This window comes from Larus michahellis, chromosome 2, assembly GCF_964199755.1.
Source record: "Larus michahellis chromosome 2, bLarMic1.1, whole genome shotgun sequence".
In the NCBI taxonomy this organism is placed as follows: domain Eukaryota; kingdom Metazoa; phylum Chordata; class Aves; order Charadriiformes; family Laridae; genus Larus; species Larus michahellis.
The window spans coordinates 134,864,990-134,885,126 of record NC_133897.1 but is presented as its reverse complement, the minus strand read 5'-3'; the positions used below and the strand labels follow the sequence as shown (position 1 = coordinate 134,885,126).

Genomic DNA, 20,137 nt, shown 5'->3' with positions numbered 1-20,137 from the left:
TCTCCACATGTATGAGCCCATTCTCTAGGTCTTATAAATGAGTTGTTTCTTCCATGGTGTACACAAGTTACCTACATCCAAGGAAACATCAGCAACATCCAGGGGTGAAAATGCTAGCAGGTAGTAATACTTCTGCAATTAGAACTGTTTTTCACCAAGTGTATAAAACTGAAGAAAAATAAACCAGAAGAAAACAGTAATTCACAAAATTAACAGGATTGTGAAGGACGTGGAGCCAAAAACCAGGCTTTGGCAATGACTTGACAGCAATCTGTCAGTTGAAACCACGACAATGCTACAGTCAATTCTCTTGCAGGATTTGTCAGTAGCAAGAGGGCCTGGTTTGGTTTATGCACGTTTCCTACCTTAGAAGGACACCAAGAATTTCAGAGTTCCCCACTTGGAAATGCACCCACTGCAGATATTTTATAAATATCTGTATTAAGACAGACTGTTCAGAACCCAAAGAGGAATGCATCTAGAAGTGTTTTTGGATTACCTTTCCATTCCTTCGTTTTTTTTCTAACATGAAGAACAAACTACAGTTGTTTGAATACTAGACTCCACCATTCCCCGGTTGCAGGGATCTAAACCAGTCACATATGTGTGCAAATATACTCAAATACTGTGTCCAGTTTTGGGCCCCTCACCACAAAAAAGACATTGAGGTGCTGAAGAGGGTCCAGAGGAGGGCAAAAAAGCTGGTGAGGGGTCTGGAGCACAAGTCTTATGAGGAGCAGCTGAGGGAGCTGGGGTTGTTCAGCCTGGAGAAAAGGAGGCTGAGGGGAGACCTTATCACTCCCTACAGCTACCTGAAAGGAGGGTGTAGAGAAGGGGGGGGTCGGTCTCTTCTCCCAAGTAACAGGCGATAGGACAAGAGGAAAAGGCCTCAAGTTGCACCAGGGGAGGTATAGACTGGATATTAGGAAAAATTTGTGCACCAAAAGGGTTGTCAGTCACTGGAACAGTCTGCCCAAGGAAGGGGTTGAGTCACTGCCCCTGGAGGTATTTAAAAGACGTGTAGATGTGGTGCTGGGGGACATGGTTTAGTGGTGGACTTGGCAGTGCTAGGTTAACGGTTGGACTCGATGATCTTAAGAGTCTTTTCCAACCTAAACGATTCTAAGTACATGCTATAAGTAAAAATTGCAAAAAAGCCAAACCTGAAAATCCTGGGATTATACACAAGGACAGGCAGAGGTGGAAACGCAAACAGGGATGGGGCCGAAGCCATATTTATTTGGCAACCATAACAAGTATTATGATTTTAAGATTTACAACCTGATTGTTTCCCAAACTGAGTTTGCCAAGCTAGCAGCAAACAAGGTAGAAGCAGGTAGAATATTGTGCGTCTCTATTAAGTTTGGTCTTCCCTTTCTTGAACACAAAGTACTATTAAAAGAAAGCTATGGAATTACCATTATTTTCAAGTTGCACATTGGAAGTATAAAATACTTTTCTGAGACTACATCGTGACCAGAATCCTTATCTATCTTCTGGTAGATATCTGGATTTTTAAATATTTTTTTTTAAATTATCTATGTGTCAGAACTAGACCTACTAGCTTAGCTTATATTTCACTGCCAGAAGACAAAGAGATAGAAGAAATAGAAGGAATGTTTAGCTTTCATACTTTTTTTGAGAAACAGCACTGGGATGGAAATGTCTTTCTATTGATGCTTAAATCTGAATCGGCCACCTCTCAAATTTAACAGTGAAAATTTTCTGCAGTCAGAATAAAAGGCTGAGGATTTTGACATTGCTCAAGGGCTATACAAATATAAATCTGGGGCCTTTCCTTTACTTTCTCTTGCGAGCTCTATTTCCCGTTCTCCCTCGTTTTGGCATTTAAAGAGAAAGTTAACTTTATCCACAAGCACAAGAAGAGAGTGAACGCATCAGACATGGAAAGAATGGAAAGACTATTTTTCATTAGATGTAGAACATTTCAACAGACAAGTAGTACAACCAGGTGATGAGAATTGCTTGCTACTGGCCTCACTTCTTCAATATAATCTATGGAATTATTTTTTTTTTAATATATTGTTACCTGTGAAGTGATACTGGCTTAATGGGCTAGATCAGGCTTTTAAAATTATAGCTGTATCAACACAAAAGAATTGCCCTGAAAGTATCTGGATGGGACAATTTGTTTTTTAATTACTCAGAAAGTACATTGAGAGCAATTTCAACAGTCAGAAAAACAACATTTAAAAGCACTGATGCTTTAGTACAACCTATAGTGTCATCCTATGACAGGAAACTGAAACAATAGTCTTGGAAGACATCTCGACTTTTAAGTACATTTTTTCAGCTAGAACTTTGGAAATATCTGTAAAGGTAGCTATAATTATTTTTTCTTCATTTGCAGTATTAGTAGCAAGCATCAGATTTACTTATTACAAAGGGCGCTGCTAATACAAAAGGATTAATTTGAATTTTGTTTTTTTTTTTAAATTCAGAAATTTTTAACCTTCAAAATATTTAGGCCCTTAATGATTTGAAAACAAGTATGTGTCAATACTCTGTCAATATGTGACGAACCTTTCTTCGGGCTAAAACCATCCAATTTCCACATACTCAAAGTGCAGAAGTACCCAGTCTAGTCACACAGAAGAGATCTAATCCTCTTTTCACTTGAGCTAGGGGTGGCTTGCTTTGCAGTGCTAAAAATCAAGAGAGATGTTTTTTAAAGGCACAAGATCTAAACAGTTCTTGACAGGGGATTCCCTTTTGTGTCTCCACCTCACATAAATGTTGACAGAGTCCATTTTAACCTCTAGCTGCTAGTATTTTAAGTTGGTTCAAATACAGCACATTTTCAGCAGGATATTCACAAAGCAAGTCTTATGCTAAGGTGCTTCCACCCACCCAACAAAAGACAGGCTTCTTGTTCTCCACCTCTGGGGACAGGGTTGCTCGGAGTGGGACTCTATAGAGTTAAGAAACCATATATTAGCCATGAGTAGCTAGAGATTATTGTGACACAGCCATTCTCCTCCCCATCTTCTCCAGGGGCCTGCAGGCAGCTGTTGCAGAAACTAGCAACACCATCTGCTTTCCGTAGACTCCTCCTGGATACCAATGCTCTCACAAAGGGAAGTCAAAGCCATCTCCACTCCTGTTAAGTACAATTAATCTTTAAGGCTTAAAAGCTTAACTATGTACGTGACAGGTAATGAGGACTGATGACTTTTTTTTTTTCTATGAACAGCTCCTTTTGAAATGAAGATGGTGAGACTGGCACAGCCCGTGCATTTTACAGTTCTCCTGGAGAGCTAACAATAAAAAACAAGCCAAGAACAAACAAGCCAAGACAGATCTAAGCATATTTTTTTACTATGTTTTATGTCATCAACTCTGAAGAAACCCCTACATGATTTATGAGTTTAAAAAAAAAATAAGCTTTTTTTTATACATTCCAAAATGCATTTGGAGAACTCTAGCTATCTGATACTTAAGAAAGTCTAATAGAATTTTACATTCTTTCACATATATAGCACTGCACCGTGAACAATGATAGTGACATTCATTTTCTTCAAATTATTTCCTTTCCTCAGTTTCCTTCTCCTCCTCTAAGTTAAAATAAAAGGATTTGTCATAGCCCATGAGATGGTTATAGTCCTGAGGATTCGGGAAAAGCGTTGGATTAACAAGCATCGATTTCGTTTTAGCATAAAATGTTGTAAACATCTTGGTGATGTCTGGAATCTTTACATCCTTCTGATGGAAAACAGTTGCTTTTTCTGCCAAGATTGCATTGTATGTAATGGCTGTATACGTGTCCATTTCATCTTTATAATAGAGTCGAATCACATAGCCTTTTGTAAGGACATGCAAAGTAACCGGTGTTACAAACGTAAAAAACCCAATCAACCCATAAAAGGCAGCTTGTATAAACAGGCTTTCAAATCCAATACCAGTTTTGAGCACGATGTAGGGCATCATGAACAGGTTGAATATGCTGGTGGAGTAAGAGAAAAACCTCACACCTACACAAAACAAAACAGAAAGAAAACAAAGGTTAATACTTATGAGTAACATTATCTCTATAATTAGTTATGCTCTGCTATATATTGATGGCATTACTTGAACAGCTGAACTTATTGAAAATCCACTTTTTTTGTTTTTTAAGCTCACAAAGAAACCATTGAAAGGTCAACCCTGTCTTCTTGCCACTGTTCTGGTTTGTTTATATGTTCATGTTGGGTTTACCAAAGCTGGCAGCATTTCTGTGATGAAGTCAGCTACTACCTACATGCGCACCTATGAAGTTTTCACTTCACAGATAGGAAACTGATTTCAAAAGAAACTTGACTCCAGCAATGCACACACATAATGGTAATCATCACAGCTATGACTGGGAATTGCTCTCTTCAACTCATGTTGACGCTCAGTGCCCATTACAAAGACACTTGCTTGGTCCCCCACCATATGTAACTTGAAAAACCTAGGTTATTCAATACTGACAAGTACCCCACAGCCATCTTGAGCACAGCTTGAAAGATGCATAGTAGGCAGTGTTGTGGATCACCCACAGTCCTTAAGCCACCATGAGAATGAGCAGTCTAAGATGCTGCAATAATTAAGTATGTTAATACATACTTCCTCGCTCTTTAAGACACATTTCAAAAATGCATCTCAGAAAACATCCAATGGATTACTTTTTACTAGGTCTTTGTAACATTAACTAGTCACAGAAAGATCAAGAGTCTCATTACAGATAGTGCATTTCATTATAGTATCTGTCTCCTTCAGGAACATTTCAGTAGCATTTGAAAGCATACAGAATGCAAATAGCAATTACAGCTGTTCTTCGTTTACTGCTGGGTTGGGTAATACACTCCAAAGGCTGCAAGATAAACAGAAGGAGGCTGAGGGCTTACAGAGGTGCACAGTAACTACAGAACTCCCCGCACACCTAAGCGTAGAAGCAGAAACCAAGCACCAACACCACATATTTTTTCCTGTACAGCAGATCCAGGTTTTAGCAGAGTTGGAAAGAAGAACATTTTCTTTTATAATGTTGCTTTTTAAAGTCATTAAACACCACTAAATAAAAATATGCAATCCAAATCACCTCAAGTCACATACCTAACACTGCCTTTGCCAAATTTCCTTTATAAACTAATCTTCCATGTTCTGGGTGTTCATGAGGGTTGGATGTGCAGAGGCTGCGAACAGCCACTCCTTGAAAAGATGTGACCTGAAAGATGAACGCAGTACATGGCCAATCAACATCAGTACCAATCTACACTTTAGACATAGACATATAGATATATGCACACACACGTAGGTATGTGTGTATATATATATGTATGCATGTGCTTACACACACGAAGCTTCTCCTTGCCCTGAACCTATTCCCAGAATCTTAAATTAGGGATTAAGTTAGGTAATAATACCACAAAGCACGCCACAAACTCCAACTAATACACTGCCTGACTGTTTTAATCATCTTCTATTTCGATACCCCAGATTAGCGTTACGTATTTGCAGCCCCACTGACGATTTTTAAGCTTGCGATCACTTCACGTGCAGCCTTGCAGGGAGCCATCCGCAGCCCCCGCGGGGCTCCCAGCCGTCCTTTGAGAGGACCCCAAGTTCTCTCGCAAGGCAAAAACGCGCCAACCCGAGCACTGCCACCCGCCCCCGGCCGGCCCCTCCGGGGGAGCGGGGCCGCTTCCCCTCACCGCCACCCCCCCCACCACCTGCTGGGCCCCCCCGATGGCGGGCAGGGCGGGCCGGCGGCGCCAGGCGGCGGTCGGGGGCCCGCGGTGAGCGGCGCCCCACAGCCAGGCGGCGGCGGCGGCGGTGGGTGGCCGGCAGCCGGCAGCCCGCAGCAGCAGCAGCATGTCGGGCCGCGTCCCGCAGCGGCCGGCGTAGGGGGGAAGCCGGAGCGGTGCAACCGGGGACGGCAGCCGCCGCCGCCCCGCGGCCCCGCGGTTTGGTTCCGGAGGCAGGAAGGGTCCGGCCGCCTCCGGCGCGCCCCCGCCCGGCCATGCGGCAGCACGGCCCCGCCGCGGGTCACGGACTCGCGGAACCGTTTGGGTTGGGAGGGACCTTAAGGACCATCTAGTTCCAACCCCCCTACCATGGGCACAGACAGAGAATCACAGAATGGCAGGGGCTGGAAGGGACCTCTGGAGATCATCTAGTCCAACCCCCCGCCACAGCAGGGTCACCTAGAGCAGGTTGCACAGGAACACGTCCAGGCGGGTTTGGAATGTCTGCAGAGTTGGAGACTCCACCACCTCTCTGGGCAGCCTGTACCAGTGCTCTGTCACCCTCAAAGTAAAGTTTTTCCTCATGTTCAGACAGAATTTCCTGTGTTCCAGCTTGTGCCCATTGCCCCTTGTCCTGTCACCGGGCATCACTAAAAAGAGTCTGGCCCATCCTCTTGACACCCGCCCTCTAGATATTGATAAGCATTGATGGGATCCCCTCTCAGCCTCCTGCAGGCTAAACAGACCCAGGTCTCTCAGCCTGTCCTCATAAGAGAGGTGCTCCAGTCCCTTGATCATATTTGTAGCCCTTTGCTGTACCCTCTCCAGCAGTTCCCTGTCCGTCTTGAATTGGGGAGCCCAGAACTGGACACAGTACTTTAGATGCAGCCTCAACGGAGCAGAGCAGAGGAAAAGGATGACCTCCCTCGACCTGCTGGCCACACTCTTTTTAATGCACTCCATTATGCTCCTTTTAACGCACACCTCCCATGAGACCAGGCTGCTCAAAGCCCCATCCAGCCCGGCCTTGAACACTTCCAGGGATGGAGCGTCCACAGCTTCTCTGAGCAACATGTGCCAGCGTCTCACCACCCTCAGGGTAAAGAATTTCTTCCTTCTGTCTAGTCTAAATCGACCCTCTTCCCGTTTGAAGTCACTACCCCTCGTCCTATCACTACATGCCCTTGTAAAAAGTCCCTCCCCATCTCTCCTGTAGGCCCCCTTTAGGTTCTAGAAGGCTGCTATAAGGTGTTCCAGAGCCTTCTCTTCTCCAGGCTGAACAATTCCAACTCTCTGAGCCTGTCCTCACAGCAGAGGTGCTCCACGCCTCTGATCATCTTCGTGGCCTCCTCTGGACCCGCTCCAAGAGGTGCGGGCGATGCGGGTTTCTCAGACAGGTCCCCAGGGATGGCACTTGCCCATGGAGACAGCCAGACCGAGAGCACGTGCCCGCACAATTAGGACCCGCGGCCAGCGATTTTCGGACTTTGCCCGCACCGGGCGCCGCCCTGGGACCTCTCGGCTGCCACCACCCCTCCGCCAGGAGCCGCCGCCCGGGCAGCCCCATCCCACCATCTCCCCCGCCCCGCTCCTAACATGGCGCACCGGCACCTTCACCCCCGGGAACTACGCGCCCCAGCATGCACCGCTCCCCGCCGCACAGCATGCCGGGAGCCGAGAGCCGCACTCCGGCTAAGGCTCTCGCCCCCGGGGCGGAAGTGCCCTTTGACCCTGCCGGATGTTCTTGTGAGGCAGCTGGCCCGACACGGTGGGGGCCCTGCGAGCGGGGCGGAGGGAGCGGCGCTGCCGAGTGAGTGGCCGCGGGGCGGCGGGGTCCGGCTCCGCCGCCGTCCAGAGGGGGCGAGGCGGGCGGGAAATGGGGAAGGGGGAGCCCCCGGGGCCTGTCCCTCGGAGGGGAGCGGGCCTCGGCCTCCGCGCCGCGCTCCCCCTCCCGCTGCCAGAGGTCGGGGGGAGCTGGAGGGGAGGTGGGCCGCGGAGCGGGGAGGGTTTGGAGCGGCCGTGGGGAGGCGTCGGGGGTGTTGTGTGGAGGGGTGCGGAGGCAGATCGGGGTTCCCCCTCCGGGACGGTGGCGAAGGGCACGTTTCTCTCATCTGCGTGCGGGAGTGAAGCGGTCTCCTTGAAATCCAGGCGCCTCCGGGAAAGGGGCTTTCCGGAACGGTTTTTTTTTAATTAAATATCGCTCTTAAACTTTTTCCGACAAAAATGACGTCCGCCCTCTTCCCACGCCAGGCCATAGAGAGAGGGGAAAAACTAAGGCCGAAAGAATTTAGGATGCATCCCCAGGGGTTGTTATACCAAGGTGAGAAGTGCTGGTTAAAGTGCTTTAGCTGTAATGGTCGACGAATATAAGCAAAGCAAGGTTGACGGAAAAGGGTGATACACTTACATGTAATAAAAAAAATAAGCTTTAGAGTTCTATCTGTTCTTCAGAGGAAGATTCTGCTTTAATATAAGGGAACCTGAGCATTGGTAAGTTATTGATGACTTCAGATATATGTATGAAAATGGGGATGCTAGCAGTTAACTTTGACGGCCAGTTTAATCTTACACCATGTAATACTATGTGCAGGAACTTTATTGAAGATCCTTAATACCGTAGATCGTGAGTTAAGCCTTGTACTGTAGGGAGACTTAGATAGTCATAAGCCATTTGTTTACTTGGGTTTGCTGAAGATCACTTGCAAAAGTTCAATTTAGAAGCAAGCGAGAAAAGCGTGGATAAATACACAAGCCTTTAGGGTAAGAATCACGTTGTGCACTTATTTTTTGAGTAATCCTTTATGTGCTCCAGTTTCCTCCTTTAGCTATACTAAGGACAAAAAAATATTGTTAAGAGAGAAATAATATTTATTAACTGAAGAGTTACCTAGAAGGGGAGTAACTGCTATTTAGTTTTTCTATAATATATCATCTAACATCTTTGTACGTGTAGTGCACACCTTATACCTTGAGATCAGCCTTTTAATGTGCTTAAGTTTTGTCAATAGAATTTTTGCTAACATTTCCTACAACATTGGGAGTTTTAAGATAGTCTTTAGAAACTTTCAGCACTTAATTTTTTTCTTGTTGTATCAGAGAAAAATAATTTGATTTTTTTTTTTTTTTTTTACACTAGAATGGGTGATGAACCCATCATCAGGTAGTTTCATGTAGTCTTAATGTGAAGACTCAATGCTGGTATGGTAAGGAGTTCCAGTTGATTTTCTGAGGTACCTTGTATCTCCCAACCTCATATTTCTTTTTCTGATACATTTGTGTTCATGCTTCTGTCCCTTATGTTTTGTGTGGGGATAAATGAATATCTTTAAAAGGTATACTTAGCTTCAGATGTTTTATTGCATTTTTGCAATTCTCAGTGTATATTATGAGAAACGCTTAAGTTTTGTCATAGAAGTAAGGGTTTTGTCAGATTAAAATAAAGGAATTTTGATGTATTTTGACAAGTTCTCTTGCACCTAGAAATGTTCAGAATTTAAATTGTCTTCATTATGGGGTAGTTTGCATAACAGTAGTTTTTGATGAATGCTTATAACAAGAGGGCAGAAATCCATGCCCTGTAAAATTTTGCAACATGCTAGCAGTTTTTTTTCCCCTAATGGCAATAGGTGTACAGTACAGGGCTTTTATGGTATGTTAGGAAGAAAACAGTAACACCCTCTGCCCTTTTTTCTTCTTTTTTCCCCTCTTAAAACTTTCTTGGGAATTACTAAAAAGGAAAGTTTCCTTAGGCAGAAAAAGAACATCTTATGTAAGGTCTTTGATGCTCTATACACAGTATCCCACTGTGTTTCTTGTGTATCTTAACTAGCATTCACCTGTATTATACCTTTCTGTCACACTTCAGTGTGCCCCTGACTGTTGGAATTTTAGTGCCTGCAAGTATGGAATGGTGAATCAGCTGATTTGGAAATCACGCCCTACCAGTTTTCCCTTATGTTTTTTCTAAATATGCTTCAATTATAGTAATTTATCTTTTGATGCATACTGAACAATGAATAATAAACTGAAGAGCAGTATTTTTAAACAAGTTATTGCATAGGATCAAGGATAGGACTAGAATTTAGGATTGAACAGTAGGAGGCTGCTGTTTTAACACAAACAGCCTTTGTTTATTGATGAGTTAGTATACAAATGACACCCAGAAAATGTCACATTTAACTTCTAAACTAACCTAGGAATTGTGAAAGCATTCGTGTTATTTGCCCCACATTTTCAAAGAATTGATAGTGTAGAACACAGAAATGTCACCAGCTGAAGCGTACAAAAGCTGTGTGTGTGTTGTGCAACTAAGGAGTTGGAAGCTGTTTGAGTTTCCTTAGACCAGAATCTGAGATTTTAAAAAGTTTTGTGTAAGATCAAAGAATCTGAGTGCTTGAAATGTTTGCATAGATTTCATTTTATTGTGCTAACCAGAATAAAGCAATAGGGTTCTAGAATCTGTGCAGTGGTTGCAGGTATTCTGTCAAATTGGCTTATGTCCTTCAAGTCTATTCCGGTCTCATCAACATACAAGATATGCAAGGAAATGATATTCTGGAAATTCTGGGAAGCTTGGGAGATGAGCACGCAGCTTTGGGAGTGAGGTGAGAAGGTCATGGACATGCTTCACTTTTTTTTTTTTTTTTTTTCCTTGCATTTGATGCTCAAAAGAAGCAGGAAACGGATCAAACTAAACTCGCTACACCATAGTATTTCGTCTTAGAGTTGTAAGACAGGGAGCTGAGCTACCTAATTGGTAATGCCACATAAGCTTCTTGAAGGAGAAATGGAATCATGAATGTAATTCAACAAAAATTAGTGGTTCTTTGCAGGAGTCTGAAATAGTCAGGTCAGAAACACATAATAAAAAAGACAAATGTTTGAATGTTCAGAAAACTTGGATTGTTCCCTTCCCTGCTGCTGCATTGGTGTAGTCTTGGTGAAGTCAGACAGGGGCAGCTATGAAATGGGGAAAAGTAATTAAAATATAGGTAGTTACCAGGTATCTTCAGAAATCTCACTGAGTCTCTTTCTTCATGTTGTCATTTATATTGTTTTCATTATACAGAAGGTAAATATAGTAACACATTTTGTAATAAACAGTATATTGGAAAATACATTGTAAGAAAAGAATTTCTGATGAGAAAACATACCAGGTCACTTGACTTTCCTGTTTCTAACCTATTATTTAATACTTATTTAATAACCGGTTTCCCGGGTTCCTTGTTTTTCTTTCCTTCTCTCCTCTTTGGTTGCATTGCCTCTATGATTTTTCTGTGCACTCTGCTGTTCATATTTTGTCAGGACTAAATCTATACTCCTAATAGTATTCACGATTATCTTTTTTTTTTTTGAAATGATACACTGTTATAGAAACTGAGTGAAACCAAACTGTATCCCTTGCTTACATGTCAAAAGTATCATAGAATACAGTGTATGATGTCTTTTCCTTAAAAGCAGGTAGGCTTTCTGCATCTTTTAATTTTGGCAGTAGAATGTTAGTTTTGTTCTATATTCGGAACCAAACTTGGATTCTGGAATAGCAGTACAAATTGTATTCTTTTTTTCAGTTTATGTTCAGGTGTTGGATTTAAACTGAGGACTGACATTGGCATACATCTCCCTCTTTGATGTTTATCCTTTGAATGAATTGTTATTTTTATTGTCACTCCAGTTTTATTTTGCTAAGCTGAGTAAGCAAGACTAATTTTTCTTTTATACAGCAGGCTCTTTGGTCATACCAGTAGCTCTTTCTGTAGTTCTTGTAATTAGAAATTCTTGACAGAAATTCAAAATTATGTGTGGTATTCCAGAGAAGTTGTTGCTCGTGTGCAACTATGTTCGTATTTCCCTATCTCTATTGCAAAGAAATCCTTGATGTGTATTCGCCTTTTTCCCCCACGTCCTTTTTTTTTTTTTTTGCCCCTACAGAGCTGCATCAGTTTATAGTTGGACACATAATGACTATACCCCCAAATAACAAGGCATGAAACAATACATGAAAAAAGCTTGTATTGGTCCCTACGTGCAGGAATCTTGCATTTCATGTTATTTCATTTCACATGGCTTTTGGTACGCCATTTTTCAAGACACGTCACTTGTGTGTGTGATACTCTGTTCCCCTTTTGTTGCAGTGCTTTCTGCTTCTGTCTCTCGTAAATCTACCTGTTATTTTCTGACAGCATTGTTAAAAAAACCCAAAACGTTTGATATAATTTTTGAAGGAACTAGTAGTTCTTTTCTAGTCCAGTTGATTCATGTTTGCAACATCATACTGTATTCTCATTTTAAGATTACCGTCATGTCATACTTACTTAACTTCAGATGATATGCTGAGTCTAGATTGCATCTTGTTTGAGTTTCCTTTTTTCAAGGAAATGACTGATTCATTTTTTAGGTATTGGATTAGTCCAGCATGTCCTAAATCTGCTAATGCTTACTGCACTTTTATCCTGTTTTCCTTTTTAAAACAATTGAACTCAGACCACTGAACCTGATTTTTTTTTTTTCTTCATTAAGTGTTAGCTACTCTATTTTTTTTCTCTCTGATCATATGATAGAACATTCAATTTGATCTTATTAAAATGCTTATTGCAAGTTTTTGGGACAGCTCTAATGTTTTGGGGTAGACATTTTTTCAGTTCCCCAGCTTTGATATATTAGCCTCCTCAAGTTACGCTTTTACCTTTCAAGGTGTTAATATATTTCAGTTCCCACTAACTAGCCCGTCTTTATTCCTGTATTTAGTGGCATTATTTATATTGGAAATCAAGGCACGTTTTATTGTCACCAGTACCTCCACAAAATGGTATAACTTATTCTGTGGTTTTTTTTAAAATAATTGTTATTTATAAATCATAAGAGGTTTCACTACCCTTCTGGAATGTAGGGAAGGGCTTTGTGGCTAGAGACAGAGGTAGCACAAGTGATCGTCTTCTGCAAAGTAGAAGTAACAATGGAAGGTATCCTTTCAGTTTCTGAACACCACATACTCACCAATAAGATGCTTTATTTCCATTTACAAAAACTGTTGAAATAGGGTGAAGGATCCTGCCAGTTTTGTGCTGCAACTGTTCCCAGCACCCAAATGAATTTCCTTAGATGAGTTCCTGGAATTATTGAAAATGACGAAGGCATTTAGCACTCCATATAAAGGTATCTCTATGACAGCATACACAAATTAACTCTCAAAGGGCATTTTTGAATATGCCTTATATTCAGGAACTTTTCACATGCAAGAGTACAGGTGAAGATGTTCCTTATACCAGCGGGGAAGGAAAATATTCTATAAGATACTTCTGTAAAGTCAGGATAATTTTCAAAGACAACAGTGGAAGTGGAGGATGGTTTTTGCTCAGTTCTCAACCAACAACTAAAAACTATTGGTTATGCATGTGTAGTTTGATTAGGTGTACATAATGAAGTGCTTTCTTGTAAAAGCTTGAGGAAACTTTCAGACTGTTTCGTATTTGTAGTTATGAAAAACGGGAGATGGAACAAATCAGCACAGAAGTGCTGTTGAGAAGTGAGGCTATTGGCAATAGCAAAGAGCTTCATCTTCTGAAGAGATGGAGAGATCTCTGTAAAACTTCCTCCAAATATTATTGCAGCTCCCTCCTCAACTTCCTTATGTTTTTTTCCTAAGCTTTTACCAGAAACATAGGAGGGAGGGGATGGGGGAGTGGTCTCTATTCTCTTTTTTCACATATCCCACTCTGGGGTCCTTCTGTAATGAGGAATTGCAGTCCTGGCTCTGCTGTTGCTTTTGCTTTTCGGACCAGCAACATGGATTGTCAGAATTCTTAACAGTCTCTTTGCTGCCACCAACCCTGGATATCGGCTGGGAAACCACCCAGAATCACTGCTGCTGTTTTCCTGAACCTGTGGGTACACAACAGTAGTTCATTGATTTGTACGGGTTAGTGTTTGGAGAGTAGCTATTGACGTGAAAGGAGTTTTAGGACAGCAGGTGGGTGGGTGGGTGGAATTTCTCTTCCAAAGTTTTCTTTACCCCATCAGAGATGCAGTTCAGCATGAAGAAATATATGTTGTATCTGAACATACTGGATTCGTTTTGCAAATACGTGCTTCCATTTCTCTAACTCTTTGGTTTTGTTTACATGGCAAAATATGTATGCAGCGATCTGGATGTCAGTTTATAAGCTATGGAAGCTCTTGGTTAACTTACCGTGTGAATACCTACATTAAATGTCTGAAGTAGATTATCTAGGTGACATTGGTGGCTATCAGGAACTGTCAGTCTTCTGGGAAGGACAGGTTGGAGACCAGGTATTTAGTTTGTACTGATTAGACTGATCCCTGAGCCTTCTCTTCTCCAGCCTAAACAGCCCCAGTTCTCTCAGCTGCTTCTCATATGACAGGTGCTCCAGTCCCTCAGCCACCTTTGCAAGACTCAATTCAGTCTGGCATGTATTGGGGAGCCCAGAGCTGGACCCAGCACTCCAGATGTGTCCCACTAGTGCTGAGCGGAGGGGCAGGATCACCTGCCTCGATCTGCTGGCATCACTCCTCCTAACACAGGCCAGGTTGCTGTTGGCTGCCATTGCTGCAAGGGCACATTGCTGCCTCATGTTCCACTTGGTGTCCAACAGCAGCCCCAGGTCTCTTTCTGCAAAACTGCTTTCCAGCTGGTTGACCTCCAGCTGGGATTGGTGCCTGGGGTAGTTCTTCCCAAGGTGCAGGAGTTTGCATTTCCCTTTGGTGAAATTCATATGTTTCCTGGTGGCCCCTTTCTCTGGCTTGTCACGGTCCCTCTGAATGGCAGGCAACCACTCCTCTATTCACAGCATAGTGAACTGTTCTCTGACTTTTTAATTTTTTTCTGTAGACAAGCCATTCAGTCTCTTTAGTGCCTTTTGCAGTGTGGCAAAACTTGCTTTCTTTACCTCCCCAATACTATTGCATGGATGGTGTCCGTAGTGGTAAAAGTCATAAGGCTTTTGAAATAACTCTGGCTTTATCGTCAAGGGTCTTTTAAAAGCTATGGGGAGCAACATCTTTACAAAGTAAGCTAAAATTTAGAGATTGTTGAATATGGTAGGGATCTCTGAATAGCAAAGATAAGTTTCAAAACATAATGTTTTCAAAACATAATGTTCATCAACATCGCACGCTGTGTATTACCATATTCTTTTCTGAAGGGTGTTTATGATAACATAAAGGCTAGTATAAGAAATTGTGCTACTGACTAAAAATATTGCTACTTGTGTTTTTTTCAGACGCTCCTACTGCAAAAGCTGCTGTTGAAAAGAAACAAATTTTTTTTATAAGAAGAGAATGGGTAAGTTCATCATCTTAGAGGTGCTTTTTTTTGTTTCCTGTGAAGTGAAGCATTTTCTCCTTTACATCAGTAGACAAAGTGGATTGTTAGACTTGAAGTGTTGATCTTGTCACTGTTTTTCTTGTAGCCTCAAAAGTTAATGGAACTTCCTACAAATGTTTTTTAATAGGATTTTCTCAAGTGATTGTTTATTTGTCGAGAGACTTATTCAGAGCACATCTAGCTAACGACGAATTTCACTTGCTTAATATGCGTAGTGCTGAAAATGCACATGCTAAAATAGGATGCCTTTAGGCTTTTATAGCACTAAACTTTTAGATAGTGGACAAGAAAATTTCACTATGTACTGTTTTAAATATTTTTTGGTTTGTTTGTTAACTAAGGTCAGCCTGTTGAATTCTGGCTAAGAGATCATAATAAGGACTGATTTCTGATAAATACATTGTGTGTATGTGTGATCTGACTAAATATCTGAAACTGTCGTATCTGCCTCTACAAAGGACTGGTTAATGAAACATGATTGGACAGATTCTGGTTTTATCAATACTTTTTCCAAATGTATTTAGCACGTTTGGCACTGGCAGTACTTCATTAAAATTGGCAATAACTACATGGTGATTCAATTTTAACTTGAAGATTCACAAAGCGACTTAATCGATTGGGGGAATATTATATTTGCTATAACCCTAGATACCATGCAAGGTACTTATTCTAATATAATCAATATAATTTATATTCTTTGTTTTGTCAGAAGGGGAAGCAACACTAGCAATCAAATGACAAATTTGTAGTCTGTAGCTGTTTTATATTCTGTACTTCTGCATACCATCATGAAATACTGGCAGTCTGTTACTTTTCCAGAAGCATACAGGTCTCTTCTGTTATACTTTTCCAAGCTGGAAGAACTTCCAGGACTTTCATTTTTAACTTTATGTGCATTTGAAATAAGGTGTTAACTTTCCAGTTTGAATATGATAGGGATTGTATATTTAGTGGCGTGGGGTTTTTTTTACACTCATTTTTTCAAAAATATTTTAATATTACTGCAGCCTTTATCACTGAAGAGTTTACAGGAATATATAAAGACCAACTACAGAGACTGTCTCCTTCGTGTGACGGTGTCCAATAGTGCTGAGCACTATACAGGCACAAAGTAGTCAGTGATTCCTACCCCAGAGAGTGTGCTGCCTAAATAAACAAGAGAGGTGCAAGCTGGGAAACTGTTAAGACTGCACAACGTGAGCAGTGCAGTGGTGGCAACAGTAGCGTTGTTTTTTCAACTTTTGAAGGTAGCACTGTTAGGAGAGAATAAATGAACGCACAAACAGGGAAGGGGGATGAGGGCTTCTAGAGAAACAAAGTAGAGAGCAGGTGTATAGTGAAGGAGAAGGGAGAAGGGAACAGAGAAAGCAGAGTCAAAACTGCTGTGGGGCAAAATTCCAAATTTCCTTGGGTTTAGTGCTTTTGCACTTTCCCTGTTTTCCACCAAAGGTCACAACATGGGTGTGCACTAACGCTGTATGGGTCTGGGTCTGGCTGGGCAGTGGGGGAGGATGAATCTTAGTTTCATGTCATTTCTTCAGTACAGGAATGCTGACTGCTTTTATTCTTACCTGTGCTTCAAAAAGCGCTTTTTTTCCTTGCAGTCTGCATTTTTAAATATTAGACAAGTATTTAGGTAACTTTTAGTAAGTATGATAAACATAGCAACAGCTGTATAGAGGGAAGCAGTAGCATGTTCAATTCACTTGAGAATATCCAAAGGAAAACTTCATCCCCATGTAGATTTTAGAAATAGCGTCAGAATTTGGTGATGGAGAAAGGAGAGAGGAGAGATATTTATAAGAAGATTCCTACTTTTGCAAAAATTCTTTAAAACATTGCTGAGTGCTTCAGAGAAGTTGTCTTCGCATATCCAGAATGCATCTGATTTTTGGTTGTATTGGGTTCTTTGGTCTGTAAACATAGTCGCAGAAAAGACTGCAGCTTGCATTCTTAGTGATCTGAGTCAGTCATTGTGTTCTGAAACTGTTAATCTGTGTTCCATTTTAGATGGAGAAGAGAAAACATACGGTGGGTGTGAGGGCCCAGATGCTATGTATGTGAAGTTAATATCCTCGGATGGCCATGAGTTCATTGTAAAAAGAGAGCATGCATTAACATCAGGAACGATAAAAGCTATGTTGAGTGGACCAGGTAGGTACAAAAGATTTAGTACCATCACATCTTTTGTTTTCGCTCTTGGACAGTTTGAATTTATATCATGCAGTGAGTGAAAGTTGGAATAAATGATAACTTTTCCAGATCCTGCCTAGTTCCTGTTTCCAGTGGAACAGTTCGCCTCTGTGTGGTATTGTGCTACCAGACATATAATTGGACTCTGCTTTTGGCAATCTTACGATGTCATTACTACTAGTTTCCCAGGGTATGAGAACTTGAGGGTATTACATGAAATGCGTAGCTGTCAAGTTCAAAACAAAACAAGAGTTGGCTAATTCCTCATTGCTACCTCCATGATGGAACTTTTAGTGTTATTGAATATACGAGACTACCTGTAGTTTAAGAAGTGTCTGAGCTAATTCTTGAAGAGTGAAAGGGCAGAGGAGAGAACAGCAAGAAGTCAACATGTGCTTTCCCTCTTCTGTACCCTCATCCTGTATGTTTACCTTTGGCCACTTGAGTGGTGGGCAGTAGGCTCTGCGGAGCTCTGGTCTGAATATGGTCATTCTTATATTCTCTTTTAGATTCTAATGAGGGGGATTACTGGAGAGATCTGTTTGTTTAATATATTTTTAAATTACTTAGTAATAGTTGGGCAAACTGAGCAATTAAAATTCCCAGCTTAATGTTCTGCTAAATGTCATTGTAATGGTTGTGTTTGAAGATACTTAGCAGATCTGTTTTGATCCGAGGCATGTCAGCCTCTCAGAAGAGTAGTTACAAGACCTGCTCTGAATATGTTCCACACTCAATGCAACGGAATAAAAGGCAAAGCAGCCTTAGAGGGCTAGAAAACTGACTCTTGTAAAACAGTCACCATTCAAGAATATTTTGTATAAAAACTAGCAAGCTAAATGGGTTGATAGGGAAAACCACTCTTGCTGTCTAGTTCAGTAGGTCATAATTTCACTGATGCGTAAGTGTTCTCTGTTTCAGTACTGTGACATTGCCAATATGCTAACATTTCTCCTCTTGCTTCCTACTCTTCCCGTACTAGAATTCAAGCCAGATTGGCTTCAGTGCATGCAGATATTTCTATGCAAATGTGTGTAGACTTTAGTAAATAGCTTCGCTTTTCCTATAGAAATAATAAGAAAGCAACATTGCTTGGTTTTCCATAAATGTGGAGTACGTGTTAGTGTTTTTTGTATTATCTTTCAGATTAATGAGTTGAAAATCCAGAGAGATGAGGAAAAGGGGGACAAAAAATAACAGCAGAAAGGCTGTGGGACTAACCACAGGATGACTTCATATCATCCAAGTTTCATGTTTACAGGCATGATAGAAAGCTAATTTCAGATGTACTCGTGTTTTGAGACTTAAGCATTGGATAAATTTGTCAATATCTAATAGGGATAAACTTGTACTTGTATGTAGCCTTTCCTCCAGTACAAGTAGGGTTTCCCTGTCCCTCCTGCCTGTGTGTTTTCACAGTTTATCAAGTTAATGGGTCTTTGAGGTTTCAACCCTTTGTCAAATCTGCCTGAAACTAACCAAGAAATGCAAAGCTAGTGGGATCACAGAAGGGACTGCTGATATGTGTGCATATGCAGATACAGAACATCTACAAACCTTTTTTTTTTTTTTAATAAACCAGCTAGAAATATGGATTGATAGTGCTTTTTTTGTTGTTGTTTTTAAACATTGTTACTGTGACCTTTAGAGCTGAGCACACTACAGTTTTAGAGCACCTATCTAGCAAGCATCAGAATTAAACCTACGTTTCTGGTGTAGTTGCTCAGAATGTTGTTAATAGGCTGCAGCCAAAATAAACATTTTGTAATGCAGGGGATCTTAATATCCTTGAGGGTTGTGAGTGTGGCACATCCTGCTTTACACTGAAGAATCTAATACCCAAAAATATTCTATTTAGAATGTGTTGTATTAATATGGTAAAGTGTTTCATTTTGCAGTGAATTGAGATTCTGACTTTGGGTTTGGTGTTTTGTTTTTGTTTGTTTGTTTGTTTTTTTTTCTACAGGACAGTTTGCAGAAAATGAAACAAATGAGGTGAATTTTAGAGAGATCCCATCCCATGTCCTATCCAAAGTATGCATGTATTTCACCTACAAGGTCCGCTATACTAACAGCTCTACGGAGATTCCTGAATTCCCAATTGCACCTGAAATTGCACTGGAACTTCTGATGGCTGCAAACTTCTTAGATTGTTAAATAAAATAAATTATAATAAAAAATGTAAAACTTTTTTCAGTATTTAATACATGTAGTTCAGTTAGTAACTTTTTTCAGATAGCATGTTGCGTGTGTGCTGTTGAGAACTGTAAAGTTCACTGCAGAGGCAATTGCCTTCAGTCCTTTTGCATATAGCAATCATTCAGTTGAAGTTTGTTTTGCTGCTTACACAAATAAGGACCTTTTCACAAACTGAGACAAATAAACAAATATGCCAATTAGTAGATGGCTATGCCTTATCCTTTAGGTGTGGTAGAACTTTCTTTTCATACAATGACCATAGAAAATACTGGAGTTTAGTCTAATGCTCTCTAAAAGGTAATTATCATTAAAGATGAGTAGCTGTTTAGGGTTTCTAACTTTCTCTTATTGTTAAAGTTTCTAAACATCTGAACTTAATCTCCTTTGTAAGATAGCTGTCCTTTAGCATAGTTATACTAACTAGATTAGAAGTGCCCTCCCTAAGGTTTATATCCTGACAGTGATATTCCATTTAGGTTGAAAGTGGAGTACGTAGGAGAATGCTTAAGGCTTTTAATTTAAACCATAGTATAGATATGCGTAAAGGTATTCTTGGTACATTTTTCTTTTAAACCTAAATTTTTCCCATTAGTAATGACAAATATTCAAGTCACTTGTCTGTACAGTAAGACACTGATCCTACTGACAGTGGCTTTTAAGGGGAAAAATAAGTGTT

The 20,137-nt window shown here is 41.0% G+C and overlaps 2 protein-coding genes across 3 annotated transcripts; one reads left to right on the top strand and one right to left on the bottom strand.

Annotated features, from left to right (window-relative positions):
• Nucleotides 1-3,316: 3,316 nt before the first annotated feature.
• TMEM70 (transmembrane protein 70) lies at nt 3,317-5,950 on the bottom strand. The gene is made up of 3 exons (XM_074577289.1): nt 5,712-5,950; nt 5,095-5,206; nt 3,317-3,992 (listed from the first exon to the last, which is right to left on the bottom strand). The coding sequence occupies exons 1-3, from the start codon at nt 5,853-5,855 to the stop codon at nt 3,544-3,546; spliced, it is 705 nt and encodes a 234-aa protein (XP_074433390.1). The 5' UTR covers nt 5,856-5,950; the 3' UTR covers nt 3,317-3,543.
• A 1,492-nt stretch (nt 5,951-7,442) lies between these two features.
• Nucleotides 7,443-19,461, top strand: ELOC (elongin C). 2 transcript variants are annotated; one of them, XM_074577288.1, is made up of 5 exons: nt 7,466-7,536; nt 7,977-8,046; nt 14,966-15,027; nt 17,080-17,223; nt 19,229-19,461. In XM_074577288.1, the coding sequence occupies exons 3-5, from the start codon at nt 15,024-15,026 to the stop codon at nt 19,417-19,419; spliced, it is 339 nt and encodes a 112-aa protein (XP_074433389.1). In that variant the 5' UTR covers nt 7,466-7,536; nt 7,977-8,046; nt 14,966-15,023; the 3' UTR covers nt 19,420-19,461. The 2 variants fall into 2 exon arrangements, with proteins under 2 accessions (XP_074433388.1, XP_074433389.1); XM_074577287.1 differs by lacking the exon at nt 7,977-8,046 and having other exon boundaries at nt 7,443-7,536.
• Nucleotides 19,462-20,137: the final 676 nt, after the last annotated feature.

Coding starts and splice junctions, on each gene's coding strand:
- TMEM70 (XM_074577289.1), bottom strand. CDS start 5,855: ATGCTGCTGCTGCTGCGGGCTGCCGGCTGCCGGCCACCCACCGCCGCC. Junction 5,207..5,711: donor CCATCGGGGGGGCCCAGCAG/GTGGTGGGGGGG, acceptor TTCATCTTTCAG/GTCACATCTTTTCAAGGAGT. Junction 3,993..5,094: donor TTTGGCAAAGGCAGTGTTAG/GTATGTGACTTG, acceptor TGTTTTGTGTAG/GTGTGAGGTTTTTCTCTTAC.
- ELOC (XM_074577287.1), top strand. Junction 17,224..19,228: donor AGCTATGTTGAGTGGACCAG/GTAGGTACAAAA, acceptor TTTTTTCTACAG/GACAGTTTGCAGAAAATGAA.